At 41.9% G+C, this 22,925-nt stretch overlaps 1 protein-coding gene across 1 annotated transcript; it reads left to right on the plus strand.

Moving 5' to 3' along the window:
• Positions 1–384: 384 nt before the first annotated feature.
• Positions 385–22,658, plus strand: znf1035 (zinc finger protein 1035). The gene is made up of 4 exons (XM_083918351.1): positions 385–694; positions 12,792–12,855; positions 13,467–13,522; positions 13,610–22,658. Exon 4 carries the CDS (start codon positions 13,650–13,652, stop codon positions 22,056–22,058), a length of 8,409 nt encoding a protein of 2,802 aa, XP_083774477.1. The 5' UTR covers positions 385–694; positions 12,792–12,855; positions 13,467–13,522; positions 13,610–13,649; the 3' UTR covers positions 22,059–22,658.
• Positions 22,659–22,925: the final 267 nt, after the last annotated feature.

The following is a 22,925-nucleotide window of genomic DNA, read 5'->3' on the forward strand; positions in this document are numbered from 1 at the left end:
TGGAACACACACAAGTAAAATCCAAAGAAATGTACTGGAACTGAAAAGGGGAGCACTGACCTCCCTCTGAGGACTTCATTTATCAGCACAGTGACTGTCAGTGCGAGTTAAACTGCCTGTCTGCCACAGCACGTAGGTAGTGCAGGAGCAGCTGCAGCAGCAAGGAGTCAACCGTGGTGCGGTCGCCCGGAAGGAGTCGTGCTTCCACCCCGATAGGCTCTGGCTGTGTCAGCCATAGAACATACAGGGGGCGGGCTCTCCCCGGGTCCCTGCACCTTGTAATTGGTTGTAAGCAGACGCTTGTGTAACGTACGCACAGTTTCGGGCACATTGTCTGAAAATGCGCAAAGAAAGATAATGGAGACGGGTTTGGATGTTGCGCCGCTGCCCGGGGCACAACAAGCTGTGTAGCTCGCGTTGTTAAGAAAACGCTTGTGTTTTTTGGACTTAACAAGCCACATCGAATCACTGCCAGGGAAGATAAGAAAGAGCCTCTGACAATATTCCCAGTAAAGACGGGAGACATCGGCAAGGAGGACGGTCGCTTTCTCCGCATACAGGCAAAGAATGCCGACATGAACAATGTCGTCGGACGACGTCTGCTCGGGGATTATTTCAACACGGTTCCTGTAGCCGATAAACCACAAAGAAGTCGGCGGTGAAGCACGCAAAAGCAACACGGAGCGCTGATCTGGTAAGGGGTCCTGCTAGAGACCAGCTGCAGAAGAGGCAGAAGCTGTTGGTTATCAGTGCTAGCTAGCATCGTGCTAGTGGTTGACCGAGGTAGCTAGTGAGCTATAGCTTCACCCACAACAGTGACTTCAGTGTTCATTTGATGTAACACGTGGCTAAAGTCACAAACTGACGCCGCTCAGGATGTTTGTTTTGTTGAGCAGATTACATTTTACCGTCCCCTTTGATCTACTGTCCTCCCGTCCTGGCTTGATAAAGTGTAGCATCATACAATGATACAATAGAGACAAGAGCATTTAACAGCTTGTAGGTGGTCCTACATCTTTTTTTCTATTAAAAACTACACTATTGGATGATTTAAAAACTCTCTATGTTCACTTTGTCACAGAAAACTAAAAACAAGTTTACAAAATAACTTTTTGGGTTATTAATTGTTTATAAAAAATTACACCTGCTTGTTTAAATACAAGTCTCAGGCTTGTGGCAGCTCTGTTATTGTGTGACTTAATTGCTTTAAAGCCAAGTCAAAATGTATTCACATGCCGTTGACCAAAGTTGACCACAGACACAAAACAGCAAAACAAATGAATACAAAAGAAAACTGTAAGAACAGTAGAAAAACAATAAAATCATATATATTTGCTTTTAAAAAAATGCAGTACAGCATTTAAAGGGTGTGTATTATGTGCAGTCAGCCATAAAACAAGAACAAAATCAGCAGTGTCAAGTCAATTGGATATGAATAATTATCTTACCCCTAAACTATTATCTCTGATATCTACTCTCTTGTGCCCTGGCAAAGTCATAATTTAGATGTGACCGAGATCTATGTCCCAGGGTGCTTTGCAGGTAAAGTGATTGCAAAGTCTAAAAAAAACGAGATGGTAAACAAGGAAAAGGATTTATCCATATTGAAACCTAACATCTATAACTGCACCTGCGTGTAAAGTTTGAGAGGTTAGCTGTCTCTTCAACAACAAATGCCTCAGCATCTGTCAACCCATATAGGCCTACGCTCCCAGGGAAATTAATAGGTAATGATAATAATCAATTTGATTTAGACAGTGCTTTTCTGGACTCAAAGTTGCTTTACCAAACAGAACAAAAACAAAGCAACATACAAGCAAAAGTGAAGTGGATGTGGAGCTATTGATAGGCAGAGGTGAAGAGATGGGTCTTGATGCAAGACAGGAAGATGGTGAGGGAGTTCCAGAGTCTGGTGAATGCCCTGTCCCCAAAACTGCTAAGGCTGGATTTGTAAAGGTACACCATCACCTAAACCAGGGGTGCCCAATGCTGTTTTTGGAGGCCCACTGCCCTGCATGTTTTAGGTTTCTCCCTACTCTAACACCCCTGATTCTAACAATTCTGAAACCTGTGACGAACTTCAGCTGCTTGATAACGAGCACATCATTAGAATCAGGTGTGTAAGAGCGGGGATACACCTAAAACATGCAGCACAGTGGCCCTCCAGGAGTAGTATTGGGCACCCTTGACCTAAACGATGAATTTGACAACTCTGTCATATATTCTACCTTACGAAGCTTGTAATGGCCAGTTTTTTAGGCTGTCGTTAGTTTTGGTTCTACACTTGACTGCATTATTGAAGTGTAAATCACACCCACCCCCCACCCCCCATGTTCGTAAATGGGACAATCGAACAAGACGCCCTAATAAGTTAGATAAATCATGGTCAAACGTGACATACACTATATTCTGTGTTATTTTATGTGGAATTTGCACTTACTTTGTCATTCACTAAAATACTCCCCATTTAGTGGGCGATGTTTGGTCTAAGGGCATACTCACACTTCCCATCCGCACCGTGCCCTAGCACGAATGACGGCTAAAGTAGAGTTTTAGGCTTCAACCCGATTGAGAGATGTGGGCTTAGTTAAGCATAATTTGCACATGTATGAGCATGCACACGTGTACCAGCACAAGCATTGATGGTGGTCCTGAGACTGTTCCCCCACGACGGACATATAAAAGAATGCTGCCACAGGGTTGGCAATGGTGTGATGCAGAGGAGTGTTTTCTGCAGATTATGTAAGATGAAAATATTCAAAAAGCTCCAGGGGCGATGCCGTCTATAAGAAAGCAGCAAAAGTGCAGAGGCCCGGATCATTTCAAGTAATGTGAGTGCAAGCGGGCCTGGGCCGTTGGGGAAGAGGGATTGGGGACAATCATGCTAAAGCACGGCACGGATCATCTCGGCCAAGTGTGAGTGCGCTCTAACTTGTCTGGCTTTGGTTGATGTGGACTAGGTCACATTATGCTGTCCTTTTGTTTATTTTGTTATTGTAGCCTTCTAGGAAGTAGTATTATTTGCATTTGTGCTCCTTGCTGAAACGAAACACCTCAACCACTATAACAAGGCTACACCATCCATTTAAATGCTTTGTAAATCACTACAGTTTAATAAACGCAAGAAAAAGGTGTGTGCATGTCATCATAGCTGTCCCCTAACAGCTATCATATCTGCTATTTCAGCTGGCTCAAGTGGTGATGATGGCTGGTAAATCCTTACTGTCAACATTTAAATTTCACATTACCATCGTCCTTACAGTGACTTAATTCTGCAATTGCAAATTGTGCAAGAAACTATTGTTTTTGTATGGTGAATTAATTGCTGTGCATCAGTTTAATTTCCCTCTCAAAGTCAAAATACATAGCGTGCATGCCACGTGACATGGCTGCCGTGGCATGCCTAGAGCAGAGTGTGTCATTAATTGAAGCTGCTACAGGGACCATGGCGGCACACTACTCAGCTATGTTTTTACACTGCTCATCTTAATGTGTCTGTATACACGCGGTTATGCGGTCCTCCAACAGGGATAAACTGAATAGAACTGTGTAAATGGAGTTCAATCTGTTTAACAATGAGTAAGATATTACGGGGTGCCCGATTGCTCAGCGGTAGAGCAGGTTCCCCATATACAGAGGCTAAAGGTCTTCGCCGCAGCTGCCGGCGTTAGACTCCGACCTGCAGTCCTTTGCTGCATGTCATCCGCCCTCTCTCTCCCCCATTTCCTATCAATCTTCAGCTGTAATGAACATGAAAAATGACTTACAGATAAAGATATACCTTATTGTACTGGAGGGCAATGTGAGGTAGCAGAACTCCGAAACCCTGCATAACCAACTGCATTATCATTTCGCAAAATTCAACTTGCAAACAGGGAAGCTGGCAGCAGCCCCACCCTGCTGACGGAATCTGTGTAAAAACGTACAAAAACACAGAAACCATGCCACCATTCAAAAACAGCAGCAAGACATAGAGAAGGGCATAGTTCTGTTCTGTGTCTGTGGAGGTTGCCTTGGTGAGGGATCATATTTTATGCAAGACAGTATCTGTTCTTGTGTTTGGTACACCATTTAAATGTAGTTTCTCACATAAGTAATACTGTAAATTGTCTAATCAAAGATGAAGGTGTCAAGGGCACTCTTTTAGCAGCCCTGTCTGTGCTACTCAATACTTTCATGAATTGTATGACCTTTGTGCCACTTTAATCTGAAAGCAGTAAGTTACCATGGGTATACGGTATAGAACTGGATATGATTTGTTTGTTTGCCTGCTACCAGTTTTGTTCTAGTGGCCAGTTGCAGTATTGCAGAAAAAAAAAAAAATCCCCTGCAGTCCAAAAAACATTGACCACATATACCACCATTTGCGAGAGACGTATGTAAAACTGATGACAGTGCACCGCAGACTTACTTGACTTTCCAGATGGTTTGTTTTACAAAATCATCTGAGAAGCTGTCATTTGAAACTGTTTATAAAAGGGCAGGCACTTGTCTGTCAAACTCTCCAGAGAAGAGAAACGCCTTCAGTTCTGTTCTTTGCTCTTATTTCACTGAGTAAAAGGGGTGTAACGGAAAACTAAAACCATGGTTCGGTACGTACCTCGCTTTGGAGTCACAGTACAGTACGGTTAGTTAAGGGGGTAAATGAAAACACGCTTGGTTGTCAGAATGAACAAAGGATTAATTAGTAAACAAGCAAACAAGTTTTAGCTGTCAGTTCTAAACATAAGTAAAATGTATAAATAAAATATTAAAACTACAAAGCTACAATTCATCAATAAATAAAATACTTTTTAAGTAATTGCAACTGCAGCATTAACATAGGTTATGGCATTTGACTATTCGGAATTCCCAGGTAGGGGTTGTTGAAATAGTGCCGGGAGCTGGGTTTGCAAAGCTTGTTTTTCTTTTCCATAGCAACAGTGACTGTGACAGCTGGATGGTGCCTTTTTTAAATTTAAAAAGTGTGTATGTTCATAATTAACCTGGAATCTGAAGTTACCCCACACTGGGGACTTGAATGACTGGGGGACCTCTGCAAGCTCCGGTTTCATGTTGTTGTTCGGCATCCATTTCGCTCTCTGTTTTCGCTAGCCTTCCATCCACACAGCCTTGCTGAAAGAGATGCTGCGGCTATGCCTGCCTGCCGTTGCCTGCTCTGCTACTCTCACCGCTGGCTGCTACTGCGCACCCATGCTGCGCACTTGCGAGCCAAGCCGAGGCTAAACGGTCTGGGGGGAAGGCGACTTCAAGTTTTAAGTTCCACGTTGCAAAACAAGACCGTAGATTCACCATATTTAAAGCTACATATATGACACATTTACGGACCACGGCCCACCTCTTTACACGCCCAGAAGTGCCAGTACCAAAATAGTTTGATACGAATACGTTTATCATTACACCCCTAGTGAGGAAATACTCTACAGTAATGATATAACTGATCCTGTTGCAGCATCTACATTAACCCCTCTAGAAGCTGCCATTGTTGTTTTACACAAACTGTCACCTCTCCATATTGGCACACACACCTAAACCACTCATGTAGTTGCCTGTAGCTCCTCACAGGACGCTGATTTGACAAGATGGGTTTTTGTGTGAGCCTCATGAGGAAGCAGCTATGTAAAATCAATCTCAAGCTGCAAATATGTCAATTATGGCTCTTCATATTATGAATATTTGATACATTTATATTATATATTTTGTAAAATCTGTGGTCAATGGGCTGAGCAGGAACTTGTGGTTGGGGGCAGCTGGAGAAATACCTGGAAATAAACCCATAAGTTAGAAACTTATTTGACGTAATATGTGCCAGATGAGCAGATCTCATTGAACTGAATAGGCGCCTTTTTTGGGTCCAGTATCCAGATCTTATGATGCATCAATAACCATGTCTCACCTTGTCAGCTGTTTTCTTATGTGCTGAAGCCCACCTCTGTTTTCAACTGTCCTGTCAAGTACACAACAGGGCCAAGACAAGTTAAAGCGGAGGTTATACTCCGATAATAACTTTTGCGTCCGCAGACATCTACTGGTCACACAAATACTATGATCGCACTTATCCCTTATGCCACCTTTTCTCCTCTGTTTTTTTTACTTTTCCTCTTCTTCTACTTGGCAAACCAGCTAGAGATTCATACTGGTGCACATACTACAGGTCCATAGTGTGAAACAGCTAGAGCATGTGCAGTAGGCATGTGTGCTATGTGAACTGTCTGCACATTCAGTTTTTCATGACTGCCTGGACCTGCACAGACATGGGGGAATGATGGCATGTTGAAAACTTTTGTCAGTTCGATGCAGAAGGCATAATTTAGGCTTAAGATAACGTGTTTTACAGCAGTGGTCCTGGAGAGCTACTGCCCTGCATGTTTTTGGTATCTCCCCACTCTAACACACCTAATTCTAATAAATATCAAACCCCTGAAAAGCTGCTTGATAACAGGCATATCAGATGTGGTGGGGTCCATACAATATGCCAGTGTTGGGCGATGTCTTTACAGCAGTCCTCCCTGACCTTACCACTTCACAGAGCCATAGGGCATGGATCTCCCCATAGAGAGTCCATTGTGGCTTTCACATACTTCCAAGTACAGGATTTCCAGCGCAGCTCTCAACAGGGTGAGCATGTCTGCAGTGCCGGCGACAACCCACCAAACCTGTGTAATATTTATTCATTTATCTTAGCCCCCATGCTATTAGCTCCCATCCATGGAATATATTTAATGACTCCTTTACTGAAGGCAGCCTGCCAGCAACCTTGTATGAGACATCTATTTCATTGCTCCTGAATAAAGACAGGGATCCTACCTTATGTGGCAGCTACAGACCGGTCACACTTTTAAACCTAGATTGTAAGATCCTTCCTAAGGTCCTCACCATCACATCCTATTCTCAGCAGGGTCGGACACTCCAGAGGTCGTAGTGGCGCTATATACAGAGAAAGTCTTCGACCAGGTGGAGTGGGGCTTTCTGTTTTTCAATTTGGAGAAATTTGGTGTGGACTGGTTTGGAAACTTTTATTTCTTGGGTTAAGCTTCTGTGTCCATTCAGCATATTTCACTCTCAAACGTGGGACCTGGCAGGGCTGTACGCTCTCATCCTTGTTGTTCAACATAGCCATCGAGCCATTAGCCATCTGGCTTAGAAACCAGAAGGAGTTTGAAGGCATCACTTGTTTTGGTCTAGTCCTCAAACTTTCTAGTTATGCTGATGACCTTTTCTTAATTATTTCAAACCCCACATCCTCCCTCCCCCCAGATTTATCAATTCTGGATCAGTTTGGGCACCTATCCGGGTATCAGTTATACAGAAGAGTGAGTTATTTTTTGTCAACAACTTGGCAAGATCACTCCCACAATCCATATTTCCCTTTTAAAACAGCTGACAAGGGGTTCAAGTATTTGGGGGTTTTTATCACAAGCTCCTTCAGGGACCTTTTTCAAAAGAACTTCCAGCCACTATTGGATAATTGCAAGTTTGCAGGCCGGGTTGATCTTAAGATGGCCATTTTACCAATGTTTCTGTATCTTTTTCAGCACCTCCCAATTTGTATTAATAAATTATTTCTCTACTAATCTAGACCAACAACTTACAGCTTTTATTTGGCAGAATAAACCATCCCATATCTAAAAAACATATTTTTTAAACTTTTCAAATCTGAAGGGGAACTAGCACTCCCTAGTTTCCGCCACTACGTCTGGGCCTGCAACATTAATGAACCTTTATAGTGGCTCCGCGGTCGAGTTATGTCTGCCTGTCCTGTGCTCGTACTGGGATTACCTCTTCTTCCTGTATTTGCATTCTACGATTTGCTCACAGCTCCCTATAACTGCCCATAAGGTCTCACCTAATCCGGTTGTCACCAATACCTTTTAAATTTGGATCCACATGTTCTGGTCGTGCCCGAAGCTTGCGGAATTTTGGTCCGATATATTTAAATCCTTCAAACAGGCTCTTAACAAAATTTGGAACCCAATACCCTGACTGCTCTTTTTGGGCTCCCTCCTTCTAAAAATCTGTTCATTACTTCACAATGTGTCGTGGCCTTTACCACCCTGCTTGCTAGACATACCATTCTCCCTAAATGGAAACATGTTTATGTCAACAATGTCTATGGTTAGAGAAGTTAAGGTTCTCACAGAACGGATCTTTGACAGCCTTCCCTAAAACTTAGGATCCACTGCTGACTCTTATTAGTAATAGTCTCACTGTTATTCCTGATAATGCTGAGGGTACTTCCTTTTGATTGTCTTGAATTACTTGATATATTTTGCTATTAGCTCAATTTGGTTTCATTGTACCTTACTTATCTACTTTTGTTATTTAATCACGTAGTTGGTTACTGTGACCCAGCCTAACATGGGTTTTTGAAAGGGATAGTAGGATTAATGTTGGGTTTTTTTGTTTTGTTTTTTACTTTAAGGCAGACACGTTGAGACAATGCACAACTGTTACTGGCTGATACTTGCTCTGGTTTGTCAGCAAAATTAAAAAAAAATAAAAAAATTGGAAAGAAATAACATTATTTTGCATGCAAACTATAGATGGGACAAAATTTGGGAAATATAATAAATCAAAATGGCATTCTTTTCAGTACAAAATATTAAATATCTACATGCCGTGATGGTGTCATTCTTTTTAGCCTTCATATCAATTTGTTGTAAGCTCAACAAACTCATATAATATTTGACCTGAATTTGTGCAGGACATAGAAATTTTACACTTGTTGTGTCATACAGACAATAGTAGTAGTCAAAGTATAGATCCCGGGTTGTGGGGAGATCAAAATTAAATCTCAGTGGAAGCGCATCGAAGCCGGGAAATAGGAAGGACTTGACACAATAACACATCAAAATGTAACTGGTGAGCCCGCTCATAGAGAGCAGTGTGTTGACCTGGGTCACAAACTGCAGCTCAGCAAGGAAACCGTATCTGTGGAAACATAAGGTTATTTTGCACTGAAGACTGTAGCCTGTGGTGCCAAAGAATGTCAGGGTCTTCACACATCTTCTGTTCACTGTGCTCACTTTTAATGTAAAATGTTTGACAACATACGTTTTTTTATATTGCACTGGAACCATGTCAGTGCCTACTGAAGAATATTCCTCACCACTTCAGATTGCTGTGCAGTCATGCAAGTTGCGCCACCACTTGTTATTCCAACACACTTGTTTCACATCATTCCTACTGAATTCAAGCATGAATCTATAGAAAACTCACCTTCCTGCACATGCTAAACATAACCCAGTAAAATGGCACAATTGACGCCTTGGATTTATGCCTCTTGGGTGAGTAATCTTCCTTAGTTCAAACTGTAAGCAGTTGTTGTTTGTCATCAGACATTTTGAATACCCTCCATTTTATGCTTTATATTTTAAAGCAGCAGCAGACAGACTAAGGGTCTCTTTGAGTTTGGCCCAGTTTATTCGTGCCCTGCTTAAGCTGGATTTTCCCCTCTTGCTCCTCCCCTGCACTCACATTACTTTAAAAGATCCGGGCCACGGCACGATTGCTTTTTGCTTCACTCACTTTTTGTAGATATTTTTCATCTGACTAAATCTGCAGTAAACACTCCACCTCTGCATCAGACCACTACGAACCCTTTAACGGTATCTTTTTTTAAATTTCCCTTGCGAGTAGTAATTGCATATAGATAGTCGCCATGATCGCCTTTTATGCTTGTGCTAGTGCTCGTACATGTGCAAACTTGCCGTGCCGAAGCCCACCTCTCTCAACTGGGCTGCGTCCAGGAGTTGCACTCACACTGGTTAAACAAACTAGACTTTAGCCATGAATCATGCTTGCGCATGGTATGACTTGAACTTGTGAGTAGACCCTTAGGTAATAATGTGTGGAGTAGTGTATTAAGTGCATGCTCTTTTTTAACTTCTTGAAAAACATCAATACATCTGTAGGAGTGTAATGGGCTGGAGAAGTGTGTCTTTTCTAAATGAAATTCAAGCTTGAATTCCATTGGCAGTTTTGGCCATGCAGAGTCAAACCTTGCCACACTGATCTGCCTTTCCTTGCGTGGTATAACAAATTAGTTTTTTCCATCCCACAGCCTCTTGACTTAAGCCGTTTCTTTACTGTCCACACTTTTGTCTTCATGCGCACTGACTGAAGAGCCAATCAGAGAGATTTCTCACCACTGGCCCAACTTCAACCAACAGTCAACTGTCGTCCTTGCCTTTTTTAATGGTTTTCTGTGTGATGTACAGAAAAATCCTTGTTCTTAGCGACACCGGTGGCCGTTGGTGAACTGCAGTCAGCAGTAAAATCACTGCAACTCATAATATGACTCAGTAGTGTGTATGGTCCACCCCTGCCTTTATGCATTCCCGACAATGTTTGGGTATGCTCCTGATGAGTTGGCGGATGGTGACCTGGGGGATTTCCTACCACACCTTGATGAGGGCATCAGTGAGCTCCTGGACAGTCTGTCGTTGTACAGTCAGATGCAACGATGCATAAGGCCTCAGAAGTGCTGAATTGGATTTAGATCGGGGAACAAGAGGGCCAGTCAATGGCTTGGATGTTCCATCCTGGAGGAGCTGCACTACCTGGGCAACTTGATTGGGCTGCCGGTGCCACATAATGCTACCAGAAGTGACAAAGACACTAGTAGAACCCAAAACTAGACAAGAATAGGCGTGTTTCCACTAGCCCTTTAGACTGGCGGCTCGGAAAGTTTCAGGGCATGCCCCCTCAAATGGCCGTTCACTTGCCGTGTTTTAATTACAAAAAAAGGCCTGACAGGGATTTACGAGACTCCGGAGGTGATGTATCACTCTGAATGGGTTTAGATTACCAGTGATCAGTTGATCAGTGAAGTAATACAGCGCTGTGCTACGTTTCCTCAAAGTGAGAAATACAGAATAGTTTGATTAAAGGTGGCCATATGATTCACAATATCAACTTATGTACAAGTAACTTGAAAGAAAAATTCACAGCACAGCAGCAAGATTCTTGCAACATCACAAGATCGTATGAGACTCGCAGGATCTGTGGATCTCAGTTGGAAAAAATGCTGCACCTCCTAAGTGCATTGGAAGTCTCTTCTGGGTGTGTGTCACCTGGTATTTTCCGCTGGGGTTAAATGCCCTTGGGGACACAAGGCCTTATGCAAGTAACGCCAGCAAAGTGCATATCGACCAACCGATCGGAGGATGTCAGCACTCATTTTTTGTGGGTTAGGATTGAAGATTTGAAATGATTGTCTCAAGATGAAATTTCCCAGTCAATGTTATAAAATTACTGCTGTTGTCGACAGCTTTATGAGCAGCATTGATCGGATCCCATGCTGCTGGAACTGCAAGTGGTAATCCATATGAGAGACTCAACCTAACAAAACCCTGGTTTGCGTTAATGAAAATTGAAGTACCCACCTGTAGCCAGCAGCATTTCAGAGAGAAAACTTTGGCACTTGGTTTTGATCAACTAAATTTGATGTTATAGTGAATACTAGTAATAAGAGTTTAAGCAAGGGTAAACAGGCAGTGGGTATTAAGTCTATTTATCCTCCTCCAACACTGTCTTATTAATTGAAAATATGTGCACATATTGAATTTTCTTTTATAATAACATCTTTATTGAAGGCAGGGATGGGAATCGAGAAACGGTTCTAGTTGAGAGCTGATAACAAATTGACAGTTGTAACCAAAATCATAGGTCCCCTGAACCTATCAATTCCTATTATCAATACCGACATAGTTTTCTGACAGTTGAGCTTTGCAAAAGAATGAGGTTAAACTCATGGGTCTACACTAGGGCTGAACGATTTTAGGAAAAGATCTAATTGCAATCAAGGGAAGGGAGGGAATCATATATCATCTGTCCAGCGTGCGGAGGAGGTTTTTTTTAATCAATCTTTGGTGACCATGTTAACAGAAACCATGTCCTAAGCATCGAGTGGGTTGTGGCCGTGGTTATCTCCCGGTGTCTTTGTCTGCTCTGATCATATGGAGTTACACTGGCAATACATGCTGTAGTCTGTTTGCTACAGTGGACCTGATTATCATTGTCCCCAGACTTTTAATTCTCGTCATGCACTCAAATGTCTGTGGTAATTTTTCAAATGCCGGCATAAATCGGATGTGTGTATGCTGGATGATGCAACTTAAGCGTGACAGGTTTTGCACAGTACCTGTTTCTGGTGCACGTCTGCAGCCTCAAACCCGAAATACTCCCAAATGACGGATGTGCTGTTTTCTTGGGGATTAAATCCCTTAATTCCGCTCATTGTCCAGCTGAAGCCATTTCTGACTAATTACAAATATGGAGCAGGTTAATAATGATTGATTTACGTGACATACCCACGAGTGACATGCCACTTCTGATTGTTACGCTTGACAGGATGGTAGGGAGACAGCATGTATGTGTAAACTAGATGAAACAACAGATCCTGAGCTGTACAAACGTTTTCTCGTTTTATCTCCACTGTGTTCAGACTCCGATGATAAAACAGTTGAAATAATGCTGTAAACCTGTGAAAACTCATCAGGAATCAATAACGGAATTGATCAAGATAATCAGTCGATTATGGAATTGGTATCAATAAAATCAACAGGGCCATTTTTAGTAGTTGGCCAACTGGGAATTGATCTGACATTGACCGTTTCTTACCATCCACATTCTCAGGTTAGGTTTAACATACCCATTTCACGGACAAAACCATGATTTCTTGTCTGAAATAGCCAAGGATGCCATTTTTTTTATGTTGCAAAAACAAAATGTAAAACAAGTGATAATGGTAATAATAATAATAGTTGCATTTCTTTCATTTTTTACAGGCAGCCAAGATCGAGATCAAGGCAATCTTTCAAGATTTAGATGACGGCAGACCTTTCAGACCAGGTACATAAGGTTTTTTATTATTAGTTAGCTTTGTCAGTGTACTCTGCTGTGTTTAAGAAATGGTTATTTGAAAGGATTGAGTCCATTCCATTAACATGCATCATTGTCACATCTATTTCTAGAATTTCTGAAGAGTTTTGTTAAATTGATTGCAAAGGTTTAATACAGCAGCAAAGATGGAACAACATCTGCATCCAAAAGAAATTAGCCATATAAACAAAGAATACATGAATGCAGCATGTACACCCACACAAGTTGATACATGGTGTTGCATATTCTTAAGACACCAATTGGTAGGGTCAGAGTTTTTCAACTCATAGTAATCATTACCACTGTCAATACTAGTGCGAGTTGGTCTAATCAAGTAGGCAAGTGACTGAAAAAGCTTAATGTCAAGCCCTGCCCGGATACTCCAGTTCACATGTTAAAGTGTCCTTGGGCCAGATACTGAACCCAGATACTGAACCCAGATCCTGAACGCTGTGCCATCAGTATGTGAATGTTCATCTGTATGATTCATCCTCTCCAAACCTTGCTATGGTAGAGGTTTCCCACTCATGATTTTTGTTTAGTGGTTAGTAAATCATATTAATCAACACATATTATTACAGGTTTCCATTCAGATGTAACCCATATCATCCTGGATAGTCAGTGTGTCCAAGAAAAGGTCGGAATTTTCTTTTCAATTATTGTATATATTTTTTAATGATATTTGCAGTTCCTCTTTTGTGATTCTTTACTTCTATGTTTTCAGGATTGGGGAAAAAAGCCCCAGCTTCCAATCTTTGCAGAGAATGGCTCATGGGTGGAATTCATACTTCCATGACATTCCTCCCCTATCATCGGATCCAAGCACTTTGAGAAGGACGTCAGAGTCAGAGGGAAGTATTTCCCAGCATATAGAGAACTTCATTGGACATCATGATTTCTCCGGGGAGGTGGCTTCACATGAAGCCCCTGCAACAAACTCAAGCTTTAACACAAACTTTTACTCAAGTCCAAGTATTGAAAATCCCAGTTCAGACTGTCTTTATCAAAGGTATTGTAAGGATACGCAATGGGAAGGTGATGGAGAACAAATTGAAAAAGATTACTGTGGAAATATCTCAGATTTTGCCCCAGATGGATTATCAACATCGGAATCTTTTCCTTCATCTTTTACAACAGATTTACATGAATTTAAGCAAGACTGTGGAATGCTAGCTCCATCATTTCTTGAAGACTACTCAGATGTCAGTAGCTGCTCAGATCCAGATGTGGGTGAAACAAGACCCTCTTGTAAATTCATGGCAAGTAATTCCGTTCCAGAAGCTAATACTACAAAACCCAGCTCAACAGAATGGCTTTTTAGTGATACTGGAAATATAATGCTTTCAACAGAGAGTCTTTGCCCTAATTTGACAGAAACTAATGTAATGTTGCCAAGTACTTCAAATGTGGCAGCAGGAGAAAACGTAGTTGAATGTGCAAAAGACAAGTTTGAAAGTTCAGAAAAAAATATTAAAGATCAAGACCAGTCAACTTCTAACATGGTGCCTTCTACAGGGAGCGAGACTGTAGAGGATAGAAATGACTATGATGCACGTCTAGATCAGACGCAAAATGATGTGATGAGAGATCTCACTCAAGGAAAAAAATCAAACAACTTGATGAGTGGCGATAAAAACCTGACTGGTGATGGAATAGTGGAGCCCCCAGGTGTTGATGAGGAAGAGCAGATTGCTCCAACTTCTCCAAATATCATGACAACATTGGATAATGAGCAATATAAATCAAATGAGAAAGTCCTAAGAAAGGAATTTAAGGAATCTCTCAAACAAGAAAATGAGGGATTTGATCATCCCAACTCAACAGATTGTCAAGATAGAAATACAAGAGAAGAAGTGCAGGACACAAGTGAAGAAAGGGAAAAAAATGAATCAAGTTCATTTGAAAGTGAGACAACTGATGAGCAGAAATCCTCAAATACAAACTCCACAGATGGTCAAGATGATGATATGGAAACCGACAGTCAGGAGAAAGAAATTCAGTCAAATACCTCTAAATCTTCAGATCAACGGAGTACAAATTTGTCCGATTCTAAAGATGTCACTCAAAAACTGAGAGAGTGTGCAAGTACCTCAAAAAATAAAAGTCACAATGCTGAAACCTGTTTGCAGAAACCCTCTGTGGAGAAGAATGGTCACCTCAGCAATACCAGGGACAAGAATGAGCAGAGTGTTGCAAGTCATTCAGAGTCCTGCTTACAGCCAAATGGTTCAATAACAGCCAAGAATCCCTGTTCTGAAAAGGTATCGACAAATGCAGCAAAGAAGACAAATACCACTTATTCTCCAGATCCAGATATTAATGGTCCTGGTGTCACTACTGACGGTCTTCCTATTGACACAAGTGACAAGAACAAGCAAGGCAGCGCTGGTAATGTAAAATCCTGCTTACAGTCAAACAGGTTAAGCATAGACAGGAGTCCACCAGACAAGAAACCCGTAACATCTCCTCCTGAACCAGTTTGTACTGACCCTCCTGTGACTAGTGACAATAAAGAGCAAAGTGTATTTGATGGTTTAAAATCCTGTTCAGAGTCTAACACCTCAAGCACAGACTTAAAGCCCTGTCTAGAAAAGCAATGGACAAGTCCAGCACAGAATACAAACGCAACCCCTGATCAGCAACTGCATGTACGCCAAAGTCCAGTGGCCCCACAGCCAGTAGGCATTAATGGAGATGTTGCTGAACATTCAAGAGAGTCATTTGAAGAGTTGTACACATCAGCAGAAGCACAGCAAGTTCTTGGTGTGCTGTATGGCGAACCTCTGTCTAGAGAAGATTCTTCATGTGATGCTGATGAAACGAAACTTGACCCAGGTCACTATAAAAACACTTCTGTGGCCAGTCCTGACAGTAACAAGAACTATTCAGAAGGACAATCACCTCAACTCAAATCCTCTATACAAATGAGAAAACACCTGCAGCCTGTCATAATATTGAAGACCTCCGAGTCAATAAATGGAACGAGTAACTCTTATCATTGTGCAGTTTGTCAACACACAACCCACAGTGTAGACCATCTAATTGAACACCACCATTGTTGCCATTCAGTAGAAAGTTTCCAGTTTTGCAAGACGTGTAATCTCTACCTGATGGGGAATGAACAGACCAAACAGCACGTGTGTTGTCCAGCCAAAGAAAGCCCCCGGCTTTCTTCTGAATCCTGCCCACCGGTGAAAAAAAAAAGTTCCGGTCGCCACAGATGCATCAAGTGCGACCTTGTATTTTCAAAGTTAACTCACTATATCCGTCATATGAGGACTCACACTGGCAAAACACCCTATAAGTGTAATGGATGTGGAATATATTTTGCACAGTCTAGTAGCCTGGGAAAACACATGCGCGTAATTGGTAGATGCAAGCAGACAAAACTTCCAGTTACAAATTCTGATGCCATTATCAAAGAAAGTGAAACACCACCACAAAAGGAACTGGTAGAGAACAAACCAGTTTTGAGTATGCCTGAATGTGTCCTAAAGCTTGTGGACATCTCCAAAACTCATCATTGTAGTATATGTAATAAATACTTCTTAACTACAGCCAAGGCCAAAAAACACTCCTACAGCATACACCGCAGAAAGAGTTTGCCAATTTCTTCAAGTAGGTTTACCACAAAACAAAGTGGTGAGGAAACCAAAAATGTCAAGAACGAGACAACAGGAAAATATAAATGTCCTCTTTGCCCACGGCTTTTCAAGTATTCCTACAACAGGGCTCGACATTTGCGTGACTGTGTCAGAAATGCGATATATGGTGGCAAGGGAAAAGTTTCCGGGAAATATCGATGTCCCTTGTGCCGTGTTAGCTTTACTTTAGCATCAAACCGATACAGACATATTAAAACATTTTGCCTCAGAGAATGTGTTGATCGGCTTGCAAAAGAGGCAAAATCAAGGGAACCAGTTGAACAGAAAAAAACAAAGGAAACTGAGCCGAAGAAAAATGAACAGAAAACAATGGACAAGGAAATGGAACAGAAAAAACAAGCACCCCAAGCTTTACCATACCCCAAGACTGCACCACTTTACAAATGCAATCTTTGTCCAGCTGTTTTTTGTCATGCTTCTGGAAAGTACAGGCATATGAAGAAACATGAGCAGTTTAAACTCACTGGCAAAAGATTCCGGTACAGAAATTCAGCTTTCTCTACCTTGTCTAATCCAACAAGTTTAAGTACTTCAAAGACTGAAGAGAGTAAGGATAGCTCAAAATTGACTGAAGAAAATAGCAATCTTTCTCTGAGCTGTAAGTTTTGCGGCAATTGTTTCAACACGCCAGAGTCCCTGAAGAAACACGAGCACAGTCACAGAGGTGAAAGACCGTACGGCTGTCTAGAATGTGGAAAACATTTCAAGAAACGTGCCTATCTGATTGGTCATAAAAGGGTTCACCAGAGGAGGATACAGTGCACTGTCTGCAGAAAGATTCTTCCAACTATTAGAGACCTCATCCAGCACAGAAGCTCACATCTGAAAAGGGGGATGCTTCAATGCCCAGACTGTCATCTGCAGTTCCATTATCCTGCCCATCTCCTCAGGCATCTAGACTGTCATAAACGTAGAGAAAAAAAGTCGAGTGAGCATGAAGAGAGACCACCATTAAAACCACAGCAGTCTTTGGAATCTGTGAAAGAGCAAAGTGAACCAAAACAGCTACAATGTTCCATATGCAAAGAGGTATTTAATGATGCCCAAGCTCTAAGAAAACATTGTCTTACACATATATCTGGGTCTTCATCAAACCAGTGTCCATTTTGCAAACATCATTTCAGTGACCGCCGCTATTTGCTGCGCCACATGATCAAACATACTGGAGACAAACCCCTTTCCTGCACCAACTGTGGAAAACAGTTTTACCGTGGATTGTACCTTAAACTCCACAGTGAAAAGTGTTTGCCTGGTCAAGTCAGAAGTCTGATCACAGTGGAGTCCAACACAATAAAGTCCAAAACAAGAGAGTCCAACACAGTTGTTACTGACATCAAGGCAAAGGGGATACATGAGTGTTCCTATTGTCCACGGACGTTCTTCAAGAGATTGCGTCTGAAAAATCATCACCGTGGCCACAAGACAAACACTCTGCTTAATTGTGCAAGATGTGGGCATTACTTTGAATTTACAAAATTACATCGCCATCAGAAGAACTGCAGGGAAACTACAGAGCTCAACACTGACTCATCTCCTAATGGTGATGTCTCTAAAAGCACTTCACAGGCGAGTCCTGTCCATATGCCTTCGAAGTCCAATGCGACCAAGATGCTTCATCTGAAATGCCCTCACTGTAAACAGAGGTTTAGGTACAGATCTTTACTCTTGAGACATCTTGTTTCACATACTGGTGTGCAACCCTATGCATGTATGCACTGTGGACGCAGATTTGGAAGTAGGACAACGTGTTTGCAGCATGAAGCTTTCTGTGATGGTAGTTACGAACAGGGGCAGTCAAAAGTCAAAGGTGATGCTGCAACTCAATTGTCAAGGACGCCCACTCTCAGAGAGGCAGCACAAAAGCCCCAAGCAGAAGGTGAATCTGATTACAAGTGCAAATTCTGCACCAAGACTTTCATGAAGTCACGGAGCCTGAGACGTCACATTTTGACACACAACGAAGTGAATCCTTATCGCTGTAAAGCCTGTGACAGCTGCTTTTCAAGGTACGATCACCTGAACGTACATCAGACTCGCTGTAGAGGACAGAAAACGCGGTTGGAAGTTCGCATTCCCAAAATCACTTTAGATGATGTTGGCAAGGGTTGGCAGAATAAGTTTGGCCTGGAGCCTGTTGAAAAGCAGGAGACATTTGTGTGCGAAGTCTGTTCAAGGAGCTTCCCTACCCAGTCTAAGCTTTCACGACATTTTACTATGTTCCATGCTACAAAATTATTCAAGTGCACACACTGTGGCTCGTCTTTCTCTCATGAAAAAAGTCTGAAACAACATAGAAAGATGAGGAGGTGCAACAAGATCAACAAACGAAGAAATGCTTCCCTATCACTGGGGACTAAACCACCAACAGAAAATGTGACAACCCCACTTAGGGGGGTGAGAAATAGAATTATACAGCGTAGCCAGCCTTATTTGAACAATAAGTACAAATACGCATGTAGTCATTGCCCCCGTTCGTTTGGAAACAACTGGCAATTGGGTGTGCACATCCGCCTGCACACTGGAGAGCGGCCATATTCCTGTGAGTATTGTGGTGAAAAATTTATAAGGAAGGATTATGTGCAGCGTCATTTTGCAAAGTGCACCAAAAAAACACCAGAGTTATCAAAGTCCACAGTTGGCCAAGACCCACAGTCAACCCCCAAAAGCCCACCAAAAGGCCTTCCTTGTGCATTCTGTAATTCCCGTTTCTTGCTATTTTCGGAGCTTCAGGAGCATTTTGTAAATGCACACCAGATGGAAGCGAAGGATCCACCAGCTTCTACTGCTCCCTTACAACACCATCTGTCAAATATACCAAACATCAAAGAAGAGCCTTTGGATGAGAGTTGTGACAAACAGCTTAGTGAAGGCACTGATTTAATCTGTAAACTAGATACAGCTCTTGATAGCAAGGTCCCCAATCCATTTCCCTGCCCACAGTGCAATATGTCCTTTACAAATAAAGCTGGACTTACTGGTCATCTGCGTGTACACTCGATGAAGATTCCTTTTAGCTGTAAAATATGCAAGAGGGGCTTCTGGAATAAAAGTCTGCTTCGTAATCACAACAGAAAATGTAGATTTGGACGCATTTCAGACAAACCATTTACAATGACAAAAAAACCATTGGAAGTCCCTTTGAAAGCAGAGATTGATTTTGTGCTGAATGACTCTATACTTGTGTTCAAAGAAGCCTCCCAATCGACTGGAACTGGTGTTTTGCAGACCAACTTCATCTGCAAAGATGACTTAATGGACGAATCCCCACAAAATTCTGAAGAAAATCAGGTGCAAAACAGCTCAAGTAAAGAGAAGAAAGCTGTGCAGTACCAATGTTCAGAGTGTGATAAGAGCTTTACAGATGGCTTAATGCTCATTAGTCACCTTGAAGACCACGGAAGAGAGGAACAAGCAAAAAAGCGCAATGCATGTGTTAAGTGTGGGCAGGTCTTCACTAATCAAGTAAGTCTTGAGAGACACATGAAGCTACATGGAGTTAACAGGAAATACTCTTGTCCCGACTGCCCCAAGGTTTTCGACACCGCATCGGATCTTGAGATCCACAGAACCTGTCATGACCGAAATCGCCCTTTTGTTTGCAAACTGTGCAATCAGAGGTTTTGGACGAGACCGTCTTTATGTAATCATTACAGAGAAGAGCATCTAAATGATGTATTTCCTTGTCGTTTCTGTAACAATGCCTATTCAGTCAAAAAATCCCTGGCAAGACATTATAAAAGATGGCATCAGAAAGAGCAGAGGGATCTTGGGAAAACTATTCAGGAAAAGTGCAGTGCTGAACAACAAACAAGCAGTCAAGTCAGTACAAATGGTGAAAGCGATGAGGATGGAAATAACAGCACTGAGGACAGTGACTCGGACTCTGCGCCATACTTCCCATGCCACGTGTGTGGCAAGACATTCCCAACATCAGAAAGTCTTGAAGATCATCAGCGGTGTCACCTGGGCGAAAAACCACATGAATGTGAAGAATGTGGAAGGTGTTTTTTCCAGGCATCTCAGTTGCAGCAGCATCAACGAATGCACAAGTCTGAATTCCAGTGTCAGGCATGCGGCAGGGGTTTTGTCTCGCTCTTTGCACTGCGTAAACACAAGCACACTCATGGAAAGAGCCGTCCATACCGTTGTTCAAAGTGTGACTTCAGTTTCACAGGACCATTGCAGCTGGCAGAACACATGACTACACACCGTGAAGAGAACTTCCCGTGTGATATATGCAACCTTGTGTTTCCCTCAAAGAGTAGTAGAGCTGAGCACCGGAAATGCCACTCTAAGTCCGGTGACAACCCCCTGTCTTCAATTTCAAGGGAGGAACATGAAAAGTCTGCTTCGCTTTCTGAAAGCTCATCAGTATCCCTTAAAGAACTCAAATATCGCTGTGGTGTTTGTGGTGATCGTTTCAGCGACCCTGAGGAGCTCTCAGAGCACGGTTGCATGGCAGCAAAAGAGCGCCCATACTCCTGTTCAGACTGCAATAAGCATTTCCTGCATGCATCTCACCTGAAAAACCACATGACCATCCATCAACTATCATGGTCCAAGAGGGAATATCCATGCAACCAATGCAAGAATAGCTTTTCCTCCCCTCTCGGCTTCCACAGCCATCTGAAGAGCCACGTTAATAGTGCAGCAGAAATGAAACATAACACTGAAGGTAAAGATGGTATTTTTCCAAACGGTTTCATATGTCCAGTTTGCCATCAGTGTTTTGCCAGTGCCACCGACTTGATTTGTCATTTCCCCAAGCATCCTAATGGTGTCTTTGAGTGCAAAATTTGTAAAATCGCATTTTCCTCTGCAAGTAAGCTTGAAGAACACAAGGGCTCTCATGTGATAGCAGCTACTGAATTTGAATGCACAGACTGTGGCCATAGCTTTTTGGGAAGAGATGCTTTCCACCAGCATCGCTGTTCTCATCAATCGCATGCAACAATGGAGGCTGAAGGCTCAAATCCATCGGCTAAGACAGCCCCTCAAATTTATCATCAAGCAGCAGCAGAAGAGGAGGAGGTTGACGTTACTGGAGAGGACTTGTACAATTGCCCCGTTTGCTCAATGCAGTTCTACTCAAAAAGTGGTCTTTTGGAGCATCAAAATACACAGCATCGAAACGAGAAGCCATTCAAATGTGGGCTTTGTGGAAACACGTTTGCCAAGAAGCGGTACCTCCAAGAGCACGAGCGGCGGCATCGTCAGAAAAAACAGGCTCAGTTGGCTAAAAACAAGTTCAAATGTAACCAGTGCCACGCCGAATTCAATACAGCACAAGATCTATCTTTGCACACAAGACTGCACGCTGAAAAAGAAGCTGGTGCGTTCCGCTGTGATATGTGCTACAAGTCATTCAGCCTCTGGTCTCATCTTAAGCAGCACCAAGAAAGTCATGTTGGCCAAGTTGTATATGAATGCACAGAATGTGACAAAGCCTTTGCTTTTCCTCACCTATTGGAGGAACATCAACAGACTCATGCTGGGTCCTCTCAGTGATGATTGTTGCATACAATACGTTATTTTGTCTTTTGGAATAACGTGTTAATGTGATTTGAAATCCCTGTCATACCCTACATCTGACTGTACATCCACTTTAGATTACATTTTTATTTTTGGATTAGGAATATCTTGGCTCATGTCCATGTGAGAGCATCTTTTTTTGCATTTTTATTTGCATTGTATATATTTTTAGTTCTAATATTGGAATTTGTATATGATAAATTATCATTTACTGATTTTGGCAGTGTTTGTACATCTATGACAATTGCTTAAAGCTGTTTAACATCGTGTGATGAATACAGACGGTGCATGATGGAAAGTTTTGGCTGAAGGCTGTAATGTTTTATCAAACATGATCATTTTTTATGTTTGGCAAATCATTGAAATGGCTTTTTTTTGTCAGTTTTGTTGATAAAATGTAAGAAATTTCAAACTGATAATTTCAATCCACTGGTATTTTTTCTTTGACTTTGTGTACAATAGATAATTTTTGAATTACCAGTTTAACACTTGACTTTATTGTGGGTTGCATTTTCAAGTTGCTATTTTGCAAGTTTCTTGTACATACATTGAAAATGTGTTCTAAGTGAATATCCTTTTTACAACCCGATGATGTTACTTTCTTAAGAAATTTGAGTTGATGCATTCAATTAAGGAGTAAAGTCATCCAGAAAATATTTTTGTTGGTCTCTAGTTGTATTTCTATGTAGGCAACTTTGGGTTAATCATCCAGAAAGAAATCTTTTCATAAAAAGCCTAACTTCATTCCACCAAACTATTTTAGAGCTATGCTGACATCATGAGATCACCACATTCATGAATGAAGATAAAGCTTTAGGTAAATACTGCTACCTCAAGCAAAAT

This window comes from Echiichthys vipera (assembly GCF_963691815.1).
Source record: "Echiichthys vipera genome assembly, chromosome: 8".
Classification (NCBI taxonomy): Eukaryota; Metazoa; Chordata; class Actinopteri; order Perciformes; family Trachinidae; genus Echiichthys; species Echiichthys vipera.